Source organism: Neolamprologus multifasciatus, chromosome 15, assembly GCF_963576455.1.
Source record: "Neolamprologus multifasciatus chromosome 15, fNeoMul1.2, whole genome shotgun sequence".
Classification (NCBI taxonomy): Eukaryota; Metazoa; Chordata; class Actinopteri; order Cichliformes; family Cichlidae; genus Neolamprologus; species Neolamprologus multifasciatus.
In genome coordinates, this window is record NC_140453.1 from 25,272,050 (window position 1) to 25,294,237 (window position 22,188).

At 42.7% G+C, this 22,188-nt stretch overlaps 1 protein-coding gene across 4 annotated transcripts in view; it reads left to right on the forward strand.

Moving 5' to 3' along the window:
- The window catches only part of vta1 (vesicle (multivesicular body) trafficking 1), a 73,154-nt gene that overhangs the window by 32,157 nt on the left and 18,809 nt on the right, over window positions 1–22,188 (forward strand). The window contains exons 5-8 of one of the 4 annotated variants that reach the window (XM_085134401.1): window positions 591–705; window positions 10,797–11,048; window positions 13,349–18,329; window positions 19,033–20,363. In XM_085134401.1, the coding sequence (XP_084990527.1) occupies window positions 591–705; window positions 10,797–11,048; window positions 13,349–13,452 (471 nt within the window). In that variant the 3' untranslated portion in view covers window positions 13,453–18,329; window positions 19,033–20,363. Of the gene's footprint in view, window positions 1–590; window positions 706–10,796; window positions 11,049–13,348; window positions 18,330–19,032; window positions 20,364–22,188 lie in introns of those variants that run through there. The other 3 variants (XM_085134398.1, XM_085134399.1, XM_085134400.1) reach the window with 3 other exon arrangements.

A 22,188-nucleotide genomic window follows, 5' to 3' on the forward strand; every position in this document is an offset into this window, starting at 1 on the left:
TGCCGCTTGGATTAGGACTTCCAATATAGCAATTCTAGCTCTGCTTTTTATATGTCGTGTGCCCAGGTCACAGTCTGGCTGTCTCAGGTAGATCCGGTCACGTCCACAATGTTCCAGTGACTTCCAGTCTGGAAAGTTCCTCATCCAGATCATGACTGCAGCTACAAAACTTTTTTAACAAAGAGAGCCCCTATCCTGCATTGCTGGTGTATGACAATGAATTTAGGACCCGTGGTAAACATCAGCAGAATAAATGGTTCCACTTGTTAAAATTAGATTGGTGAAATTGGGTACTTTTGAACGGAGCACCCTGGGACCCACAAGCATTTCTATTTTTAAGAAGACCTCATTAAAGGAGAATTGGAAACTAATGATTATGACATCATTAGGAACTAATGATTGACAACCTCAATCAATGAGAGTTCAGTTTGAACGTCCTTTACAGTGACTAAATTCATACCTTTCAGCAGCCTCAAACTTTGACCATATCGCATGTCCTACGCTAACCGGCAGTTAGCTTTTACCCAAAAAAATATCTCCCTGTGTCAGTTATAACTTCCTTGATGTGCGTTTATTCTTGCCTTCACCAGAACATCCAGCACAGGAAGTATGCCCGCTGGAAGGCCACCTACATCCACAACTGTCTAAAGAATGGGGAGACGCCTCAGCCCGGGCCCATCGGCATGGGTGAGGACGAGGAAGCAGGTGGGACACACTGATATGGAACACACACACAGACACACACACACACCTCTTTCCCCGTTACCAAACAGTCCTCTCTTGTGTGAATGCTTTAATGAATGCTGAGGCCAAATTCCTTTTGTTGGTGTGTGTGTGTGTGTGTGTGTGTGTGTGTGTGTGTGTGTAAGTGTAAGTGTAAGCAAGCCTTGGCTCTGCATTGTTTGCCTTATCAGGTCTGGGGCTGTAGCAGGAAAGTCATGCGGTGAAACTGGAGACGTTGTGAGATTAAAGGAGTGAGGAGAGTAGATTAGTCATGTGGTCTGTTCTTACATCCACAGTAAGGTTGTGCTTATGTGTGACGATGATTCAAATTAGCACAGTCTGGCTAAGAAAACTAAGAAAATGTGTGCAAAAATGCACCTGAGTGCGCGTGTGCCGCTAGGCTGTGCCGGATCTTTGTGTTCGTATATACATGAGAATGAGCTGATATTTATTTTATTACTCTCGGTTTCCTCATATTGAACACAGATCCCTGACCTTTGTCACATTGTAACGTTCTGGCTGCTGATGTCAGGCTTACACCATAAAACGGAACCTTTAATAGAAAGAAAGCATGGGGAAAACGCCATGAGATCCCGGGGAGATTGACTGAATTAGTCCACCAACAAAATGACCACAGCAGCCTTTAAAGTTCACCCTGTTCTTAAAAGCAGAAATGTAGGGAAGGAAACAAACCCTTTTTCTAATGTTCGCCACTTTAGCTGCTGACATGGGATTTGCAATAGATTACGACCTCCAAATAATAGTTTTTGCTCCAGTGGCTTTTTAAGTGGTCCAATTTGCAGACCATCCTGCAACTTACTGCCTCTCTGGGTTAAATCTAAACATCAGAATACAAATGGTTTGAGCTGTTCCTTCTTTTCTTTCCCCTACTCATGTGAACGGACTTCCTCCATGTTTAAGGCAACATGTGCACATTCGCTGGTACAAAATTTAGTTTTTCCTTGTATTCCTGTACGTCGTACGTTAAATTAGACATGCTACGGCAGCATTGGTCACTCACAGATCCAGGATACATTTTATGGTAACAGTTTTTGGTGTTCTTGCCTCATGGTTTCTCTCACCTTCAGAAACATGCTTGATTGTTACAGACTTGCTCAGTTGAGGAAATTGAGACATTCTTAATTGTAATTAATTAATGGATTTTTTAGTGATGTGAGGGGTATACTTTCTCTTTGAAAATGTGCTTGTGATCGATGAGTTCAGGTCCTTCAGAAGGAATCGGACAAGCGAAGTGCGATTGTGTGGCTCGGCATCTCGACATCTCTTGGGAGCATTATGTGATTATGCTAATAATTCCTAAACTCTGGTGACTTCAGCTACAAGTCGATTTTATACCACGCCATCTGGACTCATTTTCAGATTGCACTCAGACTGCGAGAAATTGCATCAAAAGGCCCAGGAGAAAACATGAGTGTGTTTTGACATGAGCACCTCCGGGCCTGCACACGTCTCCCGTCCCTTCAGGGGAAACTCGAAGCGTAGTTTTCATGTCAGTGGAGTGATGTTGACGAATTCCTCGCTACAAAAACGACCATCTGCTCGGCCACGCCCGCTCAGTCCACATACACGCGGGCGCGCTCGACCGTGACATCACCTCAAAGAGCGCTCATCTGCACTCACATGTAACACACACACAGCACATTTACTTTTTCTTGTATTTCCGACCATGTCTGCCACAGATTTTCACGCTTTCCTCCTCTCCCTGCGGCGTTGGGGTCTCTGTGTCAGTAATGACATCATGATAGCGATATCATCCACCCTGCACGTATGGATGGTGTATGTGTGTGTTCCAGCGTTACTGTATTTTTTGTTTTGTTTTGGGTTTCTTTGTTCCATTAGGATTTTATCAGTATTTCAACACCATTACGCTGTGTGTGTGTGTGTGTGTGCGTGTGTGTGTGTGTGTGCGTGTGTTTGTGTGTGTGTGCGTTTTCTTTCTGTCCTTTCTCACAGACTCACAGACAGCCCAGATGTTTAGTTTAGTTCTGTGTGTGTGTGTGTGTGTGTGTGTGTGTGTGTGTGTGTGTGTCTGCCCGCGTGTGTGTTGGAAAGTGAGCACATCCGTCTCTCCATCAGAAAGCATTCCTTTCTGATAGGATCACTTTTGATTGATTACTATTGTTGATACTCCTGCAAACACAACATGATTTGTGGTTTGTTTGTTTTTCTGTTTCTCCTGCTGTGACGAACCTGTCAGCCATTGCTGGCTCCAAAGAGTGAACTCCAGGGTGCTCGCTCTCTTCACCGTAATGGTTAAAACCTTTGTGACTGTCTGCAGCATGAAGAATCTATTTTTTTTTTCTGTGATTTGTTGGCAGTTGAATTAATCTTTAATGAGAGGTGGGCGGGGTCAGTGGCAGCTTTTGTGCACAAATAAAAAATACGGTTAATAAAAAACTGATTTAGCTGCTACCTGTTTCTTTTGCTGTGGGGGATTCCCCCAAGAATAAACGGTCTGTATCGCCACATGTGTTTCCTTTGCGCGGCTTCAGATCACACCAGGGTGGTAAACTAAAACAAATGAAGTAGAAATCAAACGTTTGACTTTTAGGAACACTCGGACGTGGATTCTTTGGGTTCGGTGTGCCGAACCGAGTGAAAGCCTGCTGTTAATGTCAGCTGTAGTGATTAACAAAGGCCCCATATATTGTCCAGGCGTCGTTTATTTACTGCACTGTTGTCATGGTAACTTTGTGAGATTTTATTTCCACATCTCAATAGTTCAGAAATTTTTCACCCAGGGCAAGGAACAGAGGGGAAGCTTCCCATGTGATAAGGTTGTTAGAACAAAGGAACGTGTTTACATTTTTTTTTATTACGGACTTGACCTTTAAAGATCAGAGCCTTCAATTACAAGCCTCGTCTGGAACAGCTGGTTAAATTTCATGCGATGTTTTTCACAAATCCCTCCATATATTGTGTAATTTCCCAGGATTTCTCAAAAGGTTATGATCTCATAGCTGTTATTTACCTTAAAAGAATCACTTCTTGGAGCGAACCTACAAAATAAATCGATAAATGCCCTTCTGTTTTACTCACTGAACAAAAGAATCCATACAATCGTCAAACTCGTTTATTAAAGCAGACTCGCCCACCAGCACAGTCATGGTCTGTTTCACAGCAGTGTTACACAGATCCTGATCACATCGTGCTTCTTAGCCCTTTACCGCTGTCTCTGAGGCGCTAGCAGGAGATGATCCTGGACCTTATTTTATCATAACATGGAGACTCCACCTGTGAGTCTACCTGGAAAGCCCAGGTGATGTTAGAATTGTGTGTCCCCGTGCTGCTGGACATGCATGACAGCAGGCACCGGACTCTCCACCGAGTAGGTTAATTGATCTCTAGAGAGTAGTTGGACACACACACAGCAGAACACCAGTATGCAAGCGGTCATTACAGGCAGATCCTCCAGCAGCCCTGCTCCGACTTTCTGCTGGCTGGAAGGAGGATGTATTTAGCAAGAGGAAAGGAATGGATGGAGGGAATGAAAGGGTGGAGGTTTTGGGGGGTGGGTGTGGGGCACAGGGAGAAAACGTCCGTGCCGAGTTGTTAAAAATATATTTATATGGTGAAAGTTATTGAAACATGACTGACTGACCGGCTGGTGTATAATACTAAGTCTACGTTCACACTGCAGGTGTTAATGCTCAATTCTGATTTTTTGATCAAATCTGATTTTTTTGTCTGCTTGTTCACACTACAAATAAAATGCGACAGCAAACGTGCTCTAGTGTGAACCCTCAAAGACTGATGGCCCTTAATATAAAGACTTCGGACTTTACGTTTCCTAATTTTTGCTTTAAGTTATTAGGTTATTTACATAATAATGTAAATAACCTAATAATTATCCTTATTGCTGTTTTAGAGAGGAGCGGTGCTTCAAAGGATAGTTGCAGATTTCTGTCAGAATCTGCAGATTATACAGTACAAATAAAATGTTCACGTTTCTCCAACGTTGTCTTTCCAACAGTTTCACTGACATCTACACTGGATGGCCAGGAAGTGTTCGCGATGTCTTATCGGGCGCTTTTCCGGAGTTGATAATTTGCGTCTGTCTTGTGTCAGTGACGTAAAAGACGGATTTAATGCGACATGACCATTCAAACAGCCGTCGCTTTCTGAAACATCAGATATGTATCGGATTCAGTACCACATACGAAAGTGACCCAGATCGGATTTGAAAATATTGGATTTGTGCCGTTCACACTGTCATACCATGATCGGATATGGGTCGCATAGGGTAAAAAAATCGGATTTGATTCGCTTTCGCCTGCAGTGTGAACGTAGCCTCAGTGACACAGTTATTAAAGAGCTTTATGGCTATTATCCCTCCTATGAAGGATTCAAGTCAACAGTGTTTCTTTGATGCAATCCAAGGGTTGGTGAAATAAATTTGGAGACGGTTAAATCAAAGTGGAGCTGTTGTGCTTTTCCATCCCCAGTTTCCATCTCCAAACACTGTTTCAGGCTCTCAGACCCTAATATGGTCTTCTCAGACAACGTCAGCTACAACCTCCTGCTGTGTGCAACAGGCAGCAAGTCAGAAGAACCTTGGATGAAATGGGGAGGGGCTAAAACAGCTTCTGGGTTAACTAATGCTCATCAGAAAATAAATGAGGATTATTTCAATCTGTGAATCGTGCAAAGCAGCTGTTGGTCTAAATAATGTGATCCTCACCTCTTTAACCTTCACAGAAAAGACATTGTCTGTTCTTTGGATCTTTTCTGGAAGTCTAATGCTTGAGAACTTCTTGTGTGTTATTTTTATGTATGTATTATATGGCAAAAGTGAGAGAATGAATAAAACAAGGGAACAACAGGCAAACCCGGGACCTTGGTCCATGCTCCAATCAGCTAAAAGCAAACAACAGTCAGAATAAATGAACTGATATCCCACTGATAAAGTCAGAAAAGCCATGAAAGGAGCTGGGATGGATGTGGGTTGCTAAGCAGCTTGCAGATGAACAACAGCTGTGGGCAGGCAGAAGCAGCTGAATGGTTCACTGTAGATAAGATTTTCATAGAAAGCCAGTGATAATGAAACCGGTGCTGTTTTGATGATTTTTAAAGGCATGAAAACTATGAAGTGTAATTTGTTGACCACCTTGACTGGTTAAATGTAAAAGGGGGGAAAGTGGAAGTAAGCAAAGTTTGTCTTCTACCTGAGTTGGTTAAGATTCGGGGATTTATGAATGGTGAAGCTTAGAAGTTAATAGTCATGATTCTTTTTCTCACAACAACTGGTCAGGAGTTTTAAGCAGGACTACAGCAGCTTGTGGCCTTGGCTGGTGTCCACGGTGGAAATGAGTTTGGGGATGTACAGGTCCTTAGAAAGGGGAAAACATATTTCATCCAGAGCAACAGAAAAAGGCAATAAATAAATAAAATGAATTAAAGAATATCATAAGGGACAAAAGCAGAGAAGGGCTCAAAGTAGTGCCTGTAAGCAGCGACTGGCCTCCAGACGCCAGCTGGAGGGCTAAGGGTCTATCTAAAGCTGGGGTGGCTGTAGCTCAGGTGGCAGAGCAGGTCAGCCACTAATCAGAAGGTCGGTGGTTCGATCTCAGGCTGCCACCTGGCTGCAAGCCAAATATCCTTGGGCAAGATACTAACCCCATGTTTGCCTATAGGGCAGCTGTGGCTACAATGTAGCTTGCTGTTGCCAGTGTGTGAATGTGTGTGTGAATGGGTGAATGACTGAATGTAGTGTAAAGTGAGTGAAAGTTTGAGTGAAACTTCTGTTGATATAGACAAAAACTCATAACCACATAATGAGCTGCTGCCCAGTGTTAACACGCCTGATACTGACTGTGTTTGTGAATGGAGTCGATACTTTCTCTATGATTGCACATAAATCTGTAACGTCTCCATTCTGACCTTCAGAAAATCTCCTGCTGGCAAAAAAGCTGATGCTGTACTTCACACTATGTTTCATTCATGGCACACAGCTCCACTGAAACCTTACAGTAGTGTGGGGAAAAGTGCCTTTCAGGATCAACTGCCATTCACAGCGAGATGATTATCACTATTTAAGCAGTTATAAAAAGGAGAAAAAGCCGTTCCACCTTAATTAATATGATCTAATGTGACTTTGCAAACTGACACTCTGTGAGCACAGAAAACTTTGAGTCTCGGATTCCATGTTTGACCTTTTCATTGATGTTCAGGGTGAAAATAATGTGTACTTTTGAGTTGACCCGCAAAATCATATTCTTTGAAACTCACAAAGTGACATGAAAGAATATCAAACATGAATATTACTTAACTGATGCAATGTAAAATCTATTTGAAGAAACAGTTATTTGTTATCCCAGTACTGCAGCGAGGGGTGAACAGTAATTACTCTGATAGATGGTATTAGTGCTGTTTAAGCAGTTTTCAAACATCAAACGGCAAAATAAACAAATAACAAACAAGAGTCAGAGTCTGACAGACTTTTCGAGCTGAAACCCAAAATCATTCCCTGAATAATCATAGCGTGTGTGCGTGCGCGTGTGTGTGTTCTTTTGGGGAGGTGTGGGGCAAACTGTGGTCGAGTTGATGCAGCTGTGGGTTAGATTTAATGATTTCCTTAAGGAGGCTCCTGCTGGAAGTGTCACCATTCTGCAGCTTTTGTGTATTCGTGCATGATTTTAAAGGCGTACCAAAACTGCTGCATTTACAGACTCATCAGTCTATAAGAAACTAAAGGAGGGGGGAAGTGCTGTAATTGCCTTGAAAGAGGGTTTGAGAAACTTTCCTCCAGAGGTTACGCTCCCGCTGTCTATGCTGTTGCATAAGGCTCCTATAGATTTCAGTCTTATAATGTCTCCTCTGTAAGTCCAGCATAGCCCTGGTAGCATGCTATAGCTGCTTGAGCGCTGACTGGACCTTTAATGCTGGGAAAAGAAAATTTAAAGTACATGAACATTAACAGAGTGTTGAGCTGTTTGGAGCACAGGCATAGGTGCACACACAGTTGTACATGTACAGGTGTACCAACAAAAAACAAATAAGAGATAAAAAAAACTTACAGACTGTAATATAGTTTATTCATATAGTTTTCAGTCTGATGCACAGATCGTAACAAATATTTGAGCATTGAGAAAGTGTGTGCATGCGTGCGCAGATGTGACTCCACAATGAAGGGGTGTGGACGTTCACGGTTTAAAAACTTAATGAAAGATGGAGCGGTCCAGCTCAAGTGTCAGATCTCTGCTTCATGCCCGTCTGCCTTTTTGTCTCTGATGCAGTAATGACACAGGCTGGGCTCTAACGTGGTGTCGAATCCAGCCTGTGTCTGCACATCCAGCCCAGTAGCTTAATCTCTGCAAACATCTCTGGCTGTCAAGAAGTGTTTTCTTTGTGTTAGGTGTGGTTGCTGAGTCTGCAGGCTTGCAGTCAGGAGGTGAAATCACTGCAGTTTCATGTGTTTCAGAAGGCTCTGTCCTTGTTTCAGGATGATTATTACTCTCTGTCGCTGCATGTTCAACTCTGACACCTTTGTTCATGACGTTACCTCCCAGAGTTCCACTCTGAACGTGAGTGTACAGGTGTGACAAACCTCAGTGTACCTGTTGCCACTGAGTGAGGGCTCGAAGGTCAAAGGCCACACTGACAACAACATTTACCGAAAAAAAAATTGCTGAAGTCACTTAAACTGTCAGTAACTGAATAAAGGAAATGTTCTGCTAACACAGAAACCATCAGCAGATGATCGGGTACAAATGTAACCTCTTCTTCACTAAGCACGCGTCACAGGTCTGGGGCCGGACGCAGACATCAGAGTCTGTTTTCCAAAAGTTACCAAACACGGCACGCTCAACTCGCTGTTTTTGTGTGACTGATAAGCATTAAGAGGGTTGTCATCATTCATAAAAGCCAAACCTGTTGTTTTGGTGAAGAGGATCTTGGTCCCAGCTATGTCAGTCTTACTAAATTTTAGGGTGTTTTTTGTAGTGATAAATATTACATGTTCATGTAGAGCTTCAGTGTATGAAGAAGCAGTGATATTGTTAACAGTCTGCTGTGTAAGAACAGTGTGTTTAAATATAAATGTGGGTGCTGGGACATTCAGACACACAGTGCCTTGTGTTTGTATCATTTTCCATTTTCTGCAGAACTTTCATTATTGTACTTCTGCTCTTTCATCATCAGATTTGATGGTGTATGATGGTGCATAATGATGTATGTGTTACCTTCAGTTTTCACATATATCTGGTGTATTAACTCCTTCAGTGCTATGTTACTTAGATCCAGTGATGTGTAATAATTTGTGTCTGTTGTTGTTGTTGTTTTTAACTCTCTTGAAAAATGAAGGGGATTTTTACTTTTGAGCTTTTGGATATGGCTCTAACACCAGTTTACATTTGCATGTGATTATCAAACACGATCTGACCTCACATTTAGTTTATGTGTGTATGACTCAAATATTAAGGGTGATGCGTAAACACTGCAAACCAGGGGTTCCCAAACTTTTTTTGCTGGGCCCCCCTTTGTTTTACATGAAAAATGTCGTTGTTGTCCCCCCCCCACCCATATTTTGCTCCATTGCGGTTTATTTCACACCTCAAACATTTAGTAAACAATTAAGCAAATACAAGTAATCTGCAATAACTGACAGGTAGTACGGAAATAAACTACTAACTCTTTGACACTACGTCCGCACCTACACGGGTATTTTGAAAACGCAGCTGTTTCGTCCACACGTAAACGGCAAAATGTCAGGAGTTGTAATGACTAACTATCATTACAACAAGTGTTTGTGAACTAAAAATCAAGAATGTGGCATACTGTTTGTCCGTGATTTGAAGAGCCCAGCGCTGCTCCCAAGAAGGGAAAACCAATTCTGCAGGGAGACCTACCTTGGCACTTGTGCAGGTGAAGCCAAAGGGAAGATATGCTTCACCATATTTTCTAGTCTTTGGCTTAGAATGAAGTTGGTTTGGAAACATATTCAGCAATGCTTCATCTCCTGCTTTGTGTTTCTGTGGGCGCCCGTGCTAGCAGTGTCCAAGCGTCTAGTTTTTTTCCTTTTCATACCGCGCCCCCCTGACATGGGCCTGCGCACCCCCTAGGGGGCGGGTCCCACACTTTGGGAAGGTCTGCTGTAAACTGTGTTTCTATATTGAATAAATGATGCTTAACGGGTCGATAACAGAAAATAAACTGGTGTATTGTAATCAGAGGAGTCAGTGGCTGGTGTAACATCCCCAGTGCTGTGATGTGTTTAAAGGTGCAACAGAATACCAACAAACAAGGGTGATCAGTCATCTGCAGTCCTGCAGTCGCTCCATCAAATGCTCACACATGCCCCGCTGCACACTCCATCTGAAACCAATTTCTGATGTAATATCTGTGGGATTTACACACCTCCTTTCTGTTCACTTTAATCAGATTCTCATGAATTCTAATCATTTTCCTCAAACCCATTTTTGGATTCCACCTGATGTGCTTTTGATGAAGGACCCTTTTTCACTGTGTGATTGAAACCAAGTGAGGCCAAAAGCTTTAAGCTTCTCTGTTCACCTCCTGCATCCTGACGTGTGGTAAAAAATGTCATTTTTCACTTTTAGACACAGAAACTTGAACCGAGTCTGAGGGTAAGCAGCATGATGAGCACCAAAGGCACCGGTTGTAAATGATCCGGGCTGATGTGAGCTACAAAGACTTTTCTTATTTCACAATCCATCACTTACACTTCTATCCCCGTGTTTCCATTTTACCCTGTGTGGACAGGGCGCAGTGACGGGCTGGAAAGTGGTGAAATCAGGTGGGTGGATCCGATCCCAGCCACACTGCTCTCACGTTTCTTCAGCTGAGAAACCGCGTGCCAGTGAAAACAGAAATTCCTTCATGATCCACTGAAACTCTGAGATATGGAAGTGATTCACAAGTGTGAAAGCAAAATGAGTTTCCATAAACAATGTTCCATTAGGTTTTATTGGAGCTGCTGTCCATTGAAGAAATCTTCCTGTTTCACACTCACACTCTCTCTCTCTCTCTCTCTCTCTCTCTCTCTCTCTCTCTCTCTCTCTCTCTCTCTCTCTCTCTCTCTCTCTCTCTGATAGATGAGTTTGGAGCTGAAGGCTTCTCCGGCCTGGGCCTCTCCCACGGGGGTTCTTTTAGGGGCGGTCCGCCTTCACAGGCCTCCGAAGACCAGGACCACAGTTCGGTTCCAGGCTCCGCCCCTGGCATAGGTTTTGCTTCCGGTCCAGGATCAGCCCCATCAGGTCCTCCGACCACAAACTACAACAACATCCACATCCCACCAGGAGCCCACGCTCCGGCCAACACGCCGGCCGAGCTGCCGCCGCCTGCAGGTACGACAGAGGTTGGCTGTGTGTACAAACAGCGTGGCCACATGTCAACACGCTGGTCACTCGGTTTAGTCTATAGCAAGCTGAGTGTACGTGCTGAGCTCTCCATGTTTGACACATGTGTCCTTGTCCAGCAAAACATTTCACTTCACATTGTCCATCAGCCTCAGCTCCACGCATAGTTCTGCTGTCTTTCGAAAATCTCACAGTGGTTTTATGTCATTGTCACACGGCAGCATTTAGCTCAGAGGACCAATCAGATCTGTCCGTGTTTGGATCCATCTCTGGAAATCTGTGTGCAAATACATGAAAACAGCTTTCAGCTCTGTTTCGAGACTAGGACACCACCGTAGTGAGCCAGACTCCGAGCGTTGATCACACCTCGTATCAGCCTGCCGCCGTGGCTGCCACACCTCTCTGAGGTTACTACGTTACGATGCAAACAGTTTAAAACGCCAGTATTAAATCCTGCTTCCTCTGAGCGCACTGGGCCCGCCGTGCCTCTGAACATCGAGGTTTAACATGAAATAATAGCAGCAATTTAAAATTCTGTAGCTTTAAAACAGAGTAAATAATATTGTGTTGTACGATATTTCTAAGAAAGAGTCATTTACAGCAGCTGACTTTCAGAGTCTGAGAGACTGTAATATGTCAAATATGGGACTTGTGTTGTGCAGCACATGGAGCACTTTATTTAAAGAGACTGTCACTGCAGAAGACACGCGCATACACACACGCGCATACACACACACACACACACGCGCATACACACACAGTGCTGTTTAGATGTTAGTGGTCTAGCTTCATCACATGCTCAGTGAGGGTCCAGGTCTGTCCAATCACTGAAACGTGGATGATTAATTATAGACAGAAAACGTTGTGTTATATAAATGAATTATGATAATGATGCCGTGATCACATGACTGCTGTTTCCAGCGTGCTGTTGTTCTGCCATCATTAAAGGTCTAAACTAGAAGAGCTGCCTCTCTTGTCACCCGCCCTGTAATCCTGCTAATTTCCCCTGATAACACCGAGTATGTGACGGCCTCGCAATTTACCGGCGACGCTTTCAGTGACACTCCTCCCCGAGAGACGCATGTACACACGTTTGCTGGCGCAGATGTTTGCAGATGTTCTCTGGAGGATATAAAGAAGGTAAAACTTCTCCAAAGTGAGGCCCGGAGGTTTGTGCAGAGTTGATCAGTGACTGTGTTTATTTGGAGGCTGACCTGAACATCCAGAGTAATAATGAAGTGTGTTTCTGTGCAGAGAGATGTAATTGTTCCCTTATGGAAACGGCGTAAAGGCAAAATGTTGTATAAGAGCACTTGTGTAGGCACTGTTGCCACCTCATAGATCTGCGTGGAGGATTGAGTGTTTAGTTTTTTGCTTCCTGCACAGAGTGATGGGGCACAATAGAAAAATAAACATTCACGCAGAAACCTCGAGTAATTCAAGGTGATTATAGATTACACAAGCTTCTGCAGAAAGAGCTGGCACACACCGTGCAAACACACTTTTCCCCAAACACACACACACACACACACACACACACAATCGGTCCACCGTCACTGCTGCACAAAGAGGAGAGGCAGAGGTGGACCTGCTCCTGCTGACAGACAAGGAGAGACTGAACCCTGCTGATAACAAAGCTTTTGCTCAGACCCGTGTGATAGGCTGTAGCCCGGGTGTGTGAGAAAGAGTTTGGGGCTTTGCTCACACGCATGCCTGAGTGCAAAGTTTAGTTCTGTCTCACTGATGATGAACGCTCAGGGGGACTTTTCAGAGGACAGCTCTGAAATCTGACAGGTTTACAGAGCAGCTTCGTTCCAAGGTAACCACCGCAGTGACGCAGCGTGTTGTTGGTGACGTTTCGTTCATTTCCACTAGGAGAGCATCCAAAGTGAAGCATCTGTTTGCAGCTTGGTCGTTTTCAGACGCTTGATTGTGTTGTTTCTTGTCTGGATTTCTGCTAGCTGTCACTAAATATTCATATCTGTGCAGTCAGAGCTGAGATTGAGGCTTCAGAGATGTACAGACTGAAAAATAGGACGGCATCCAATAATCTAATGGGGGTATGTTGGGGCTGAAATACTGTGGCCTGCTGGGTAAAGGTCAGGAAGATGATGGATGTTGACCTGTCCGTCCTCTGAAGTCTTTGGCACTCTAAGGCAGGTGTTAGATATAAACATTGATTATTGATAACTGGCATAGTTATTAGAAATATAGTTTTGGCCATTCGTTACTGAGTATTTCCTTGAATATTTACCACAATCATAATTTGAAGTGTTTCTGTTGACCAGCAGAAGCTGTTAAACCTGTGCCTATGCCCCGATCAGTGCCCACTGTTGACCCCACACTGCTCAGCGCCCAGCAGCAGGGTAAGAAAACACACACTTATAGATGACTGCAGACACGATACACAACTGCTTTTCCTTCCAACTCCCTATAAACACAAAGCTCAGACTGCAGGCGGTTCACCTGAGTCAGAGGCTCTCCGGTGTCTGCAGGTAATCCTGCTTTCACATTGAACTGGTTTAAAAACTGCTTCTTAAAAGACGTCTCACTGGTTTAAGGCCAACAACCATTCCTGCTGCTCTCTACGCTCATCTGGATACCGAATGTTCCTATAGTGAAAATGCAAAAATGTGCAGTTGGAATAAATTCCTGAGACTGTTTCCAAACTTTGACTGCCTCTAAATCCAGTTTGAGACCCCGGTGGCCTCCGGTTAGCGCTCTCTACCAGACTTATTGTATTAATATAAGGATGAAAAAAAGTTTCTGCATATGGTCTCTGTCTGTCGCTCCACCGCACTCCACTGGAATCATATTTGTGCACAGTTGACAAATTAAAGAATAAAATCAAAGGTAAAGTGTGTTAGTGTGAGCTGAACTCTTCTGGACGAGCACCATTCACCTGTAACTTTCCTTCATTTGCTGTTTCGATGATGTTGGAGAGTATGGCCTGACACATCATTCAAAAATGTCCCAAAGAATTTATTCAGAATATTAAAAGCTTTGTTTTCCTCCTCTGTTCTGTGCACACATACAAAATATAATTTATACTATTATAGTTATTTAATTTAATACATAAGTAGAAATTTAGAACTTCATGTGTTTCATTTTCTTTTGTCCTCGCCGCTGCAAACACACAGGACGTTTTTGCTGCTGAGTCTTAAACTGAATCTGTTGGATTTTTCTTTGCCTATTAAACTTTTTATAAACGCATGTGTAAAACTTGTTGATGGAAAGACGCCTCGAGTATAAACCAAGGAAGATGCGAACATGGCGAGCCTGAGAGTGAGTGGGAAGCTAACAGTATGTGGTTAATGAGCAGCACAAGAGGACTTTGCGTTAAGGAGCTTAATGGAGTTTAATGATAGGAAATGACTTCAGACGCCTGTCGACATGAATATGTTACACAGAGCTAATTATAAAGAGCAACATCTAACAAGATTCCCAGAGATTCACTCACAGCCTTGGAGTGTAATGAGTCGGAGCGTTTCATTAACCCCGCCGAGTACTTTGGTGATGAATCAGGACTTTGATGGCAGAGCCATTCATATTTATTTCTCAATTAAAAAGAGGACAGCAGCTAATCTGCCACACTGAGCCTGATGAAATGATGGAAGGATCGTTTTCCGGTTTCCATTACCAGGCTGAGAAACGGCGCTTTCCTCTTTTTCCTCCTGAGCACCAGGAGACATAAGATAACCAGTGAAAGTGGCACTCGAGGAGATGGTGGCCTCTGTCTGATTGGACCTCGCGCCGTTCGTCCGTCTGTCTGCCATCTAACATATCATTACGACCTCAGCACCGCCGCTTCGCCGCTGTCTAGACTGTCATTAGTTGCTGGCGGTCAGCCACAGAATGAGAGGGAGAGAGGGAGCGTGGTTGTAGGGCAGGATGAGCATCATTCCCGTAATTCACACTTTGCTGCTGTTTTTAAACGCGTGGTTTCAAAGTGTTTTAAAGAAGCTGCTCAGCGGCTGGCAGAGCATCAGTGTTTCCATTCACCTGCTATTATGGCACAAACAGAAGAACCACAAAGTTTAAACAACTGCTTCACAAAGGTTCTCAGTAAAGAAAAACCTGTGACAACAACTGAGAACAGCCGAAAAATAGGCTCACGTGTGACGCGTTTAATGTTCATATCTAATGTATTTATGCATTCAGAAGGGACACAGCGGCCTTCTGCTTTACTCTGTTCATGATAGTTACAGTGCAAACAGAGCGTGATTATAGAAAAATGTTTAGTATATGCTTGTGTAATGATTGTAATGTGTAACACATCACTGTGTTTATGAGCTGCAGATTAACCAGCTTTATTGTGACATCAATACATAAAGAAATTTAATTTAGACCATGAAGACCACTGACTCGACATAAAAGATGGGCATAGCTACCAGCAAGGATAAATGAAGCAGGTGCACAGGCTTAAACCTGCCCACCTTTATACAGTCAGTGATTACGTGTCAGTCATGCAGCAAGCAAAAAGTAAAATGTTTGCGGATGAATTGTACGCTGCTGCAGTGTGCACAGTGCAGCCACAGAGCATATTATACCATATAACCTTAAAGACTGAGCAGGTTGCCCGCTCAGCAGCAACTTTATGACAAATCACTGAATCATTCAAACTTCAGTTTTCTGTCAAGGTGAGTTCAGATGTTCTGAATAAACCGTGCGACTCGGGCAGTTAAACTTTTGTCCAATCGCTGTTATAATTAAAATGAAAAAGCCTTTTTGATGCAGCGCATTAAGCCTCAGTCCAGGCAGATAATGAAGAAAAATGGAGCTCGTAGCGCTCCGTTAAAACTCGTCGAAGACTCTGAAATGAAGATGCGGTGAAGAAGCAGGTGTTTCTTTCCGGCAGCCCTGAGCGTCTCCTCTGCAGCAGGGTCAAACTTTTTAATTCAGTCAGTCTCCTCTTTTTTTTCTTTGAGTTTATGTGTGATGTAACAGAGTACCATTAATCTTTAACTCTTAAACAAACTGTCACTCATTTATTTGACCACTGGCATGATTTTGTACGAGAGTTTTACTGCAGCGTTGAAATGCCATTAAGATATCAGAGCTGTATAGTTATCAGCTAGATTTTTTAATGTTCCACTGACTTACTCTGGGCCTCTATAAATGCACCAGGGTTAGATCTTACAGCACGCAGTCGTTCCCGATGAGCACAGGGACTAATACATCCATATACATCCCCATTCATGCCAGTTTCCATAGCAGTAATCTCCCGTGTGTGATTTATGGCTCCTGGTTGGTGTCTGTTTGCGTGGCTCTTTGGCTGGGCAGGGCGATTGTGAGAATTTACCATTGTGCACAGGTAGCAGCATGAGAAGCACAAAGAATATCTGCAGTGGTTTTCAGTTGTCATTGATTTAACCCTCTGAACGAGACTCTGGGAGAGCAGAGTGCTGTCACTGTAACGGAGAACAAAACCAGTGAAGGAACAAAGAAACATAATAAGATCTAGAAACAGTCATTCTGACAGCGTCAGTCAGTAATAGGAACGTTTCAGCTGGGGTCCTTCCTGGCTCACCTTCTGAAAACTAATTGATTTCTCATTATGAAAGCTGTCAGCTCATTTCATTTACTCTTTTTATTTCAAGCAATCCTGCAGTTAATGACTCCTGAGATCATTTCTTATTTCGACCACCTCTCCAAACACCCCTCTTCAAATGTCTCCCTCCACGTTAAGCGCTGTGGTCTCTGGTTTTTCCACGTTTCCCCCTCCTCTGCCTCTCAGGCTCTTCTAGTTGTGGAGTATATGCAGTCAGCATATTTTCCCAGTATTTTCCCAGCTCAGAGAAATCAGCCAGGGGATTAGAGGCTTATGGTGAAACATTATTCAATCATTTCTTTCCCGTTCTTCTCCAGGACACTTTTAAGAGCAGAGGAGCGTTTTTTACGAGAGCCGCGGAGCCAAGAGAGATATTATCTGTTGATCTGTTCTTTCAGCCTGCCCTGCTTGTCAGAGACTCTCAGGGGTCCTTTATGGAGGCGCCCACCATGTTAATGTTAAAGTAGAAAACTAATTTGGTGTTATTATTGTTCATATGTTACACATTAACTGTGCAGAAGAAGCATTAGCTGGATGGATCTGTAGATTTATTCCCTCTGTTTAATGGAAGAAAAGTCTTGCTGCGGTCGGTATGCCCAAAAATACACAAGTGACCTCAGCGTTTAACCAGCGCTTAACTTTCTCTTGTTTAAGGAAACTCTACAATCTACAATCAGGATTTTAGAAAGCCACCTACAGGACAACTGCTGAGGACAGTTTCCATCTTAGTTTTCATCTTTTATGTAACAGGAAGAGGGTGGATGCATTTAATGCAGTTCAGTTCAGTTTTATTTAGATAGGTGCTTTATATTGTGAAGACCCTACAATACAATCACATGACCCATACGAGCCAAGTGCTGTGGCAAAAGTGGGAAGGAAAAGCTGCAGAGATTTGCATTGTGGGTAGTGGATATTCAAGACTTTGTGTTCTGCTCATGAAAAAGTTATCAGACTGGCGCTCAATGCAGATGATGTGCATCATTTTCCACTTGTGAAGAAACTCGAAGTGAGTGAACTACAGACAGAAACCAGGAGTACTAACTGTTTTTCTTGCCTACAGGCTGCATAGTCACACTCAGATATCTGATCTGATAACGTCTCGTATGTATGACACATTTTCCAGTGAAATCTGCTCATTCACCATGTTTTGTGGTTTGTTAAATTGATTTTTTTTTTTCTTTGTCCATAAGAGACAGTTATCGCCCTTAGACTGTGCAGATGGTTGGATGTTTTATCACTGCTTTTCTGTGAGACTGTTTTATGAGTACAAAGTAGATCCAGTGACAGCTGCTCACTGTCACGTCTGAGGATTGTTCAGAGAAACCTGGTTTCTGGAAACACCCTGTAAATGGAGGTTCACTATGTCCGAACTGTCTAACAGAAATATGTAGCACATCTTAGATCATTTTTGGATTTGTTACCATGGTATGGTAATGACTTGAGCCTCATGCCCAACTCGGCAAGTATGGACACGTTCATGTACATCTGTGATTTATCATTGTGATGTCAGCAGTGTAGGTCAGTCACCTGTAGAATCAGTAAACGTGTTTAAAAAGCAAAATCCAGAAAATTTTGCTGAATATTACGTAGCACCAAAAACAACCAAGGTGCTGTGTTCATTTGAAGTAACGCTGATATTTACTTTTCAAACACAAAAGAAAAGAAGAATAGAATCAGACCAGGTCCCTGGAGTGGAGGTCGTTGTCTTGACTCTGTGTGTCTGCAGCATTCAGAGCCTGCAGTAACCTGCTCGTGTTGTCGGCAGTGAGACTGAATATTATTCATCAGAATGTGTTAACATGTTTTGATTTTGCGCCGTCAGTCATTTTGTGGCTTGGAGACGTGTCCCGTCCAAGACCACGTCTCGTGGTCTGTTTGCAGAGCGAAGCGTAGAGCGAGGAGAGCGCAGCAGAGGCCTGGTTTACATTAAAGAGTGTCCTCTCAGGAGGGAAGGATCGACTGAGGGAGTGAAACATCCTGAACAAGTAGAGTGATGAAAGAGGGAATAATGGAATGATCGGATAAAGGGTAGAAGAGAGATGATGGGAGTCCAAAGGAGCCAATCAACCACCCGTACATACAAAGAGAGGAGGGAACAGTTTCAAACAAGAAAGCAAATCAACAAGGGAGCAAAGACTCTACATAAATGTCATTTACAGGATTCATTTGTCATAATTGAAAATTTGAAATGTGCAGAGACAGTTTAAGAAGTGATGAAAGATCCACTGCATATATTTCAACACGCTTTGAATTCTTGAACACTTTGATTGAATCTTTCAGGGACTCTAGGAATGGATTCTTTCAGGATTTTATTTGTATTATTGTGTTGAAATTTCTTGCGTTTTTAATGTCTACTAATTTTGCAAAAATAAGTGAATTGTGACTCGATAGACAGGTAAGAAGCAAAAGATTATAAACGAGAAGAAAGTTAGAATGTAGTTAAAACTGGATGAATGTGATGGTTGGAGGCAGTTTGTACAGTTTGTGTTAATTGGACTGGTCACTGATCTGTTATGACCTGTAACCTGTCCTCATAGAGCTGAAATGGTACTTCCAAAAAGTCAAATCTTTATGCCTCTGCAGTTGTTTCCATCTTTCCCCTGCTTTGTGCTGACACAGTGACCCCATACTTCATAAAAACAAGTTGTTGTTTTTTTTAAGTTAATAACTTGAACTCCACCCATCTCACAGCTGGAGCAGCGACTGTAAGCCATTTTCAGTCTGAAACCTCACAGAAACTTTCAGTCTGATATCAGCTGCTCACCCTACATTTGTGTGGTCAGGTTTCTTAACAATACAACATCAATCTAATTTTCCAGAGCAGCAGCACAGCTCCAACAGCAGTGCTAAAGGACCAAAGTTTCTGCTGGTAACCGGTAAGCAGGGACAGACGGTGGAACATATCCGTGTCCATGACCAAGCTCCGAAATCTGTCAGAGAGGTAGAAACCAAACAACTGTTACTCCTAGCTGGAACGCTCAAAACATGCGCTTAAACATTGGGGAGGAAGCATCAGAGGGGGAAGTAGAAGAGGGCAATAAAGATAAGGGAAAAGAGAAACATGCTCTGAGCTCATGATCCAGTGTACTGGAGGCAGGGTCTTTACAAGGTTGTGTTTTGTTTTTTTTCCTATAGAATACTCTGGAGTCCTGTAACGAAGGAGGGTCTATGTATCCTATAGTGTTACACCCACCATAAGAGCTGTGTTTTCTTCAGGCTGAGCTGTGAGCCCCTAGAGACTCTGATGGGTGGAGGGCCAAGAGTGGAATATGCTGCAAATAAAACCCCAGCTTGCCTTTTTTCGCTGTTCTTGTTGGTTAGAGAACATTTTTTTGAATTTTAGAAGAAAAAACAAACATCTTTTTGTCACTGCAGGCTTGACCTTATAGATTCAGTAACAACTACAAATGAAAACAAAGAATATGCTGTGAAAATATTTTTAGATCTAAAAAATCATTGTTAGAAAGTCTATCACAACTGTTTACTTAACCCACAACATGTGTGTGTATAGGTTAACAGTTATCTTGGAAGCTCAATCAATCTCTGCTGGGTTCCTCAGGGATCTGTCATCAGGCCACTGCTTTTTATACTGTACATCAATGACATGGCTGCAATGTCAAAGTCATTGAAGGTCATATTGTTTGCCGATGTCACACACCCAGTGTGCCAGGGAAATAATGTGGAACAACCTCTGAATGAAGTAGAAAATTATCTGAAGATGTTCTTTGACTGTTTAAAAATTAATTAATTAATTTAAAAAAACACAGAATGTCATAAAATTTCATAATATTTGGAAATCTTAAAAATTCTACCACGGTGAAACGGAGTATAAATATTACAATTAGGAAAACCCATCTGAAATAAGAATTTACAAATGATCCTGGATACTCAAAGTTGCAGATTTCAGCAATAAAGACTATAAATAAAACCGCGATCCATTAAATTGACTTTTTATTAGATTAACTGACTTTGAGAGGAATACTCGTGTTCAGCTTTAATATGGGAAATGTTCATCTCTCCGATCGAGCCGTCTCAGTGTGAGAGTAACTTTCTTTAACTTCTTTATTTTTTGACGAAAAGCAGTTGGTCTCGATAAGTTTTGAGCTTCTACCTCCTGCTGTTTGGTAGTTTGTACACAGGGTGTAAAACTTTAGATTACTTAGTGTTTCATCTGTAAATGGCTCAGGAGTGTCGGGATCTTCACTTTACACTTGACTTTTCCACTTCTTTTGTTCATGTTTTCTTTGATTGCTACGCAGAATAAAACTAAACTGAGCTGGGTCAAAACCGGTCAACATCACATCATTTTTAATATTATAGGTAAAACGACAAAGAGGGGAGGACGGGAGGAGACGATGATAAGAAAAACCTGATTCTTTAATTGTTGAGATTTAAAACAAAAGATTGTGGACAAGTTTAGAGGAAGAGGGTGAGCGACATGATGATCTCACAGGGAGCGGTTTATCTCCGAGGATCATGGACTTGTTACAGCCTCACATCTCTTTATTAAACAACACACACACAGACGCTGTGTCTCCTCCCTGACGCCTTCCCTCATCGGGCTGATTACTGATGAGTCTTTATTTAAATGCATTCTGATCGCAGAGATGAATTGCCCACAATCCCCTTGACACTGACAGACAGTGATGGGCTTACTTTCCGTGACGCGGACCACAGCGGGACTTCGAGTGTTTTAAAGGCAATTTATGTCAGAAATAAACTCCGAGCAGAGCAGAAGACTCATGCTGTGCCTCCTTTCTCCGATGCTCACAATCAAACACATTTTATTTGTGCAGCAGGTCAGAACAAAACGGACGACAACTGAAACTGACAGGAAATTGGTAAAATGGGATGACAGCGGCTTGATTATGACCCCCAGAAAAAAAAAAAATTCTTATCATTGAAACTGTATTCAAAGCAGCAGTTGAACAAAACTGAGTGGAGCTGCTGGAAACTTTAGAAAAATTCCAGCTATTCCTGAATTCATCCATCCATCCATCTTAGGCCCAGCTGTAGCTCAGGAGGTGTGACCCTTCCTGCTGTAGTCTGCATGTTTCTGTGGCTGAGATATTGATCGCTGAGACAGGAAGTGCAGAGACGCACTCGTATGAGTAAATGAGGCGTTCGGTATAAACAGCTGTGACTGCAGGGGTAGAAGAGAAGAACCGTTCATTTACCATGTTATCCATCCATCCATCCATCCTGTGTCTCACACAGTGGCAGTAACACAAGTATTGTTATATAAGAAGAAATTTGTAAAATGAATCTGTAACCTTTAACTTTCAGGGTTTTTTGTTGTATAGCATCAGAAGTAATAAACAAATACTTCAAATCACTGTAACACTCATGGGATGTTTTTTCCATGTTACAGATAAAAAGTTTCATGTTGGGTGTGATCATAGAGTCGATGTTATCTACATTAAAGGGATCCTTTGCTGTTTTCCTTTCTTTTGTCTCCTTTCCTAAAGCCACCTGTAGCTAAGGAAACTCAACAGTTGCTTGTGCAGATCTGTCTGTCTGCCGTTTGATGGAATGGTTGGCATCAATCCTCTCCTTTGTGTTTCTCAGTAAATCAGT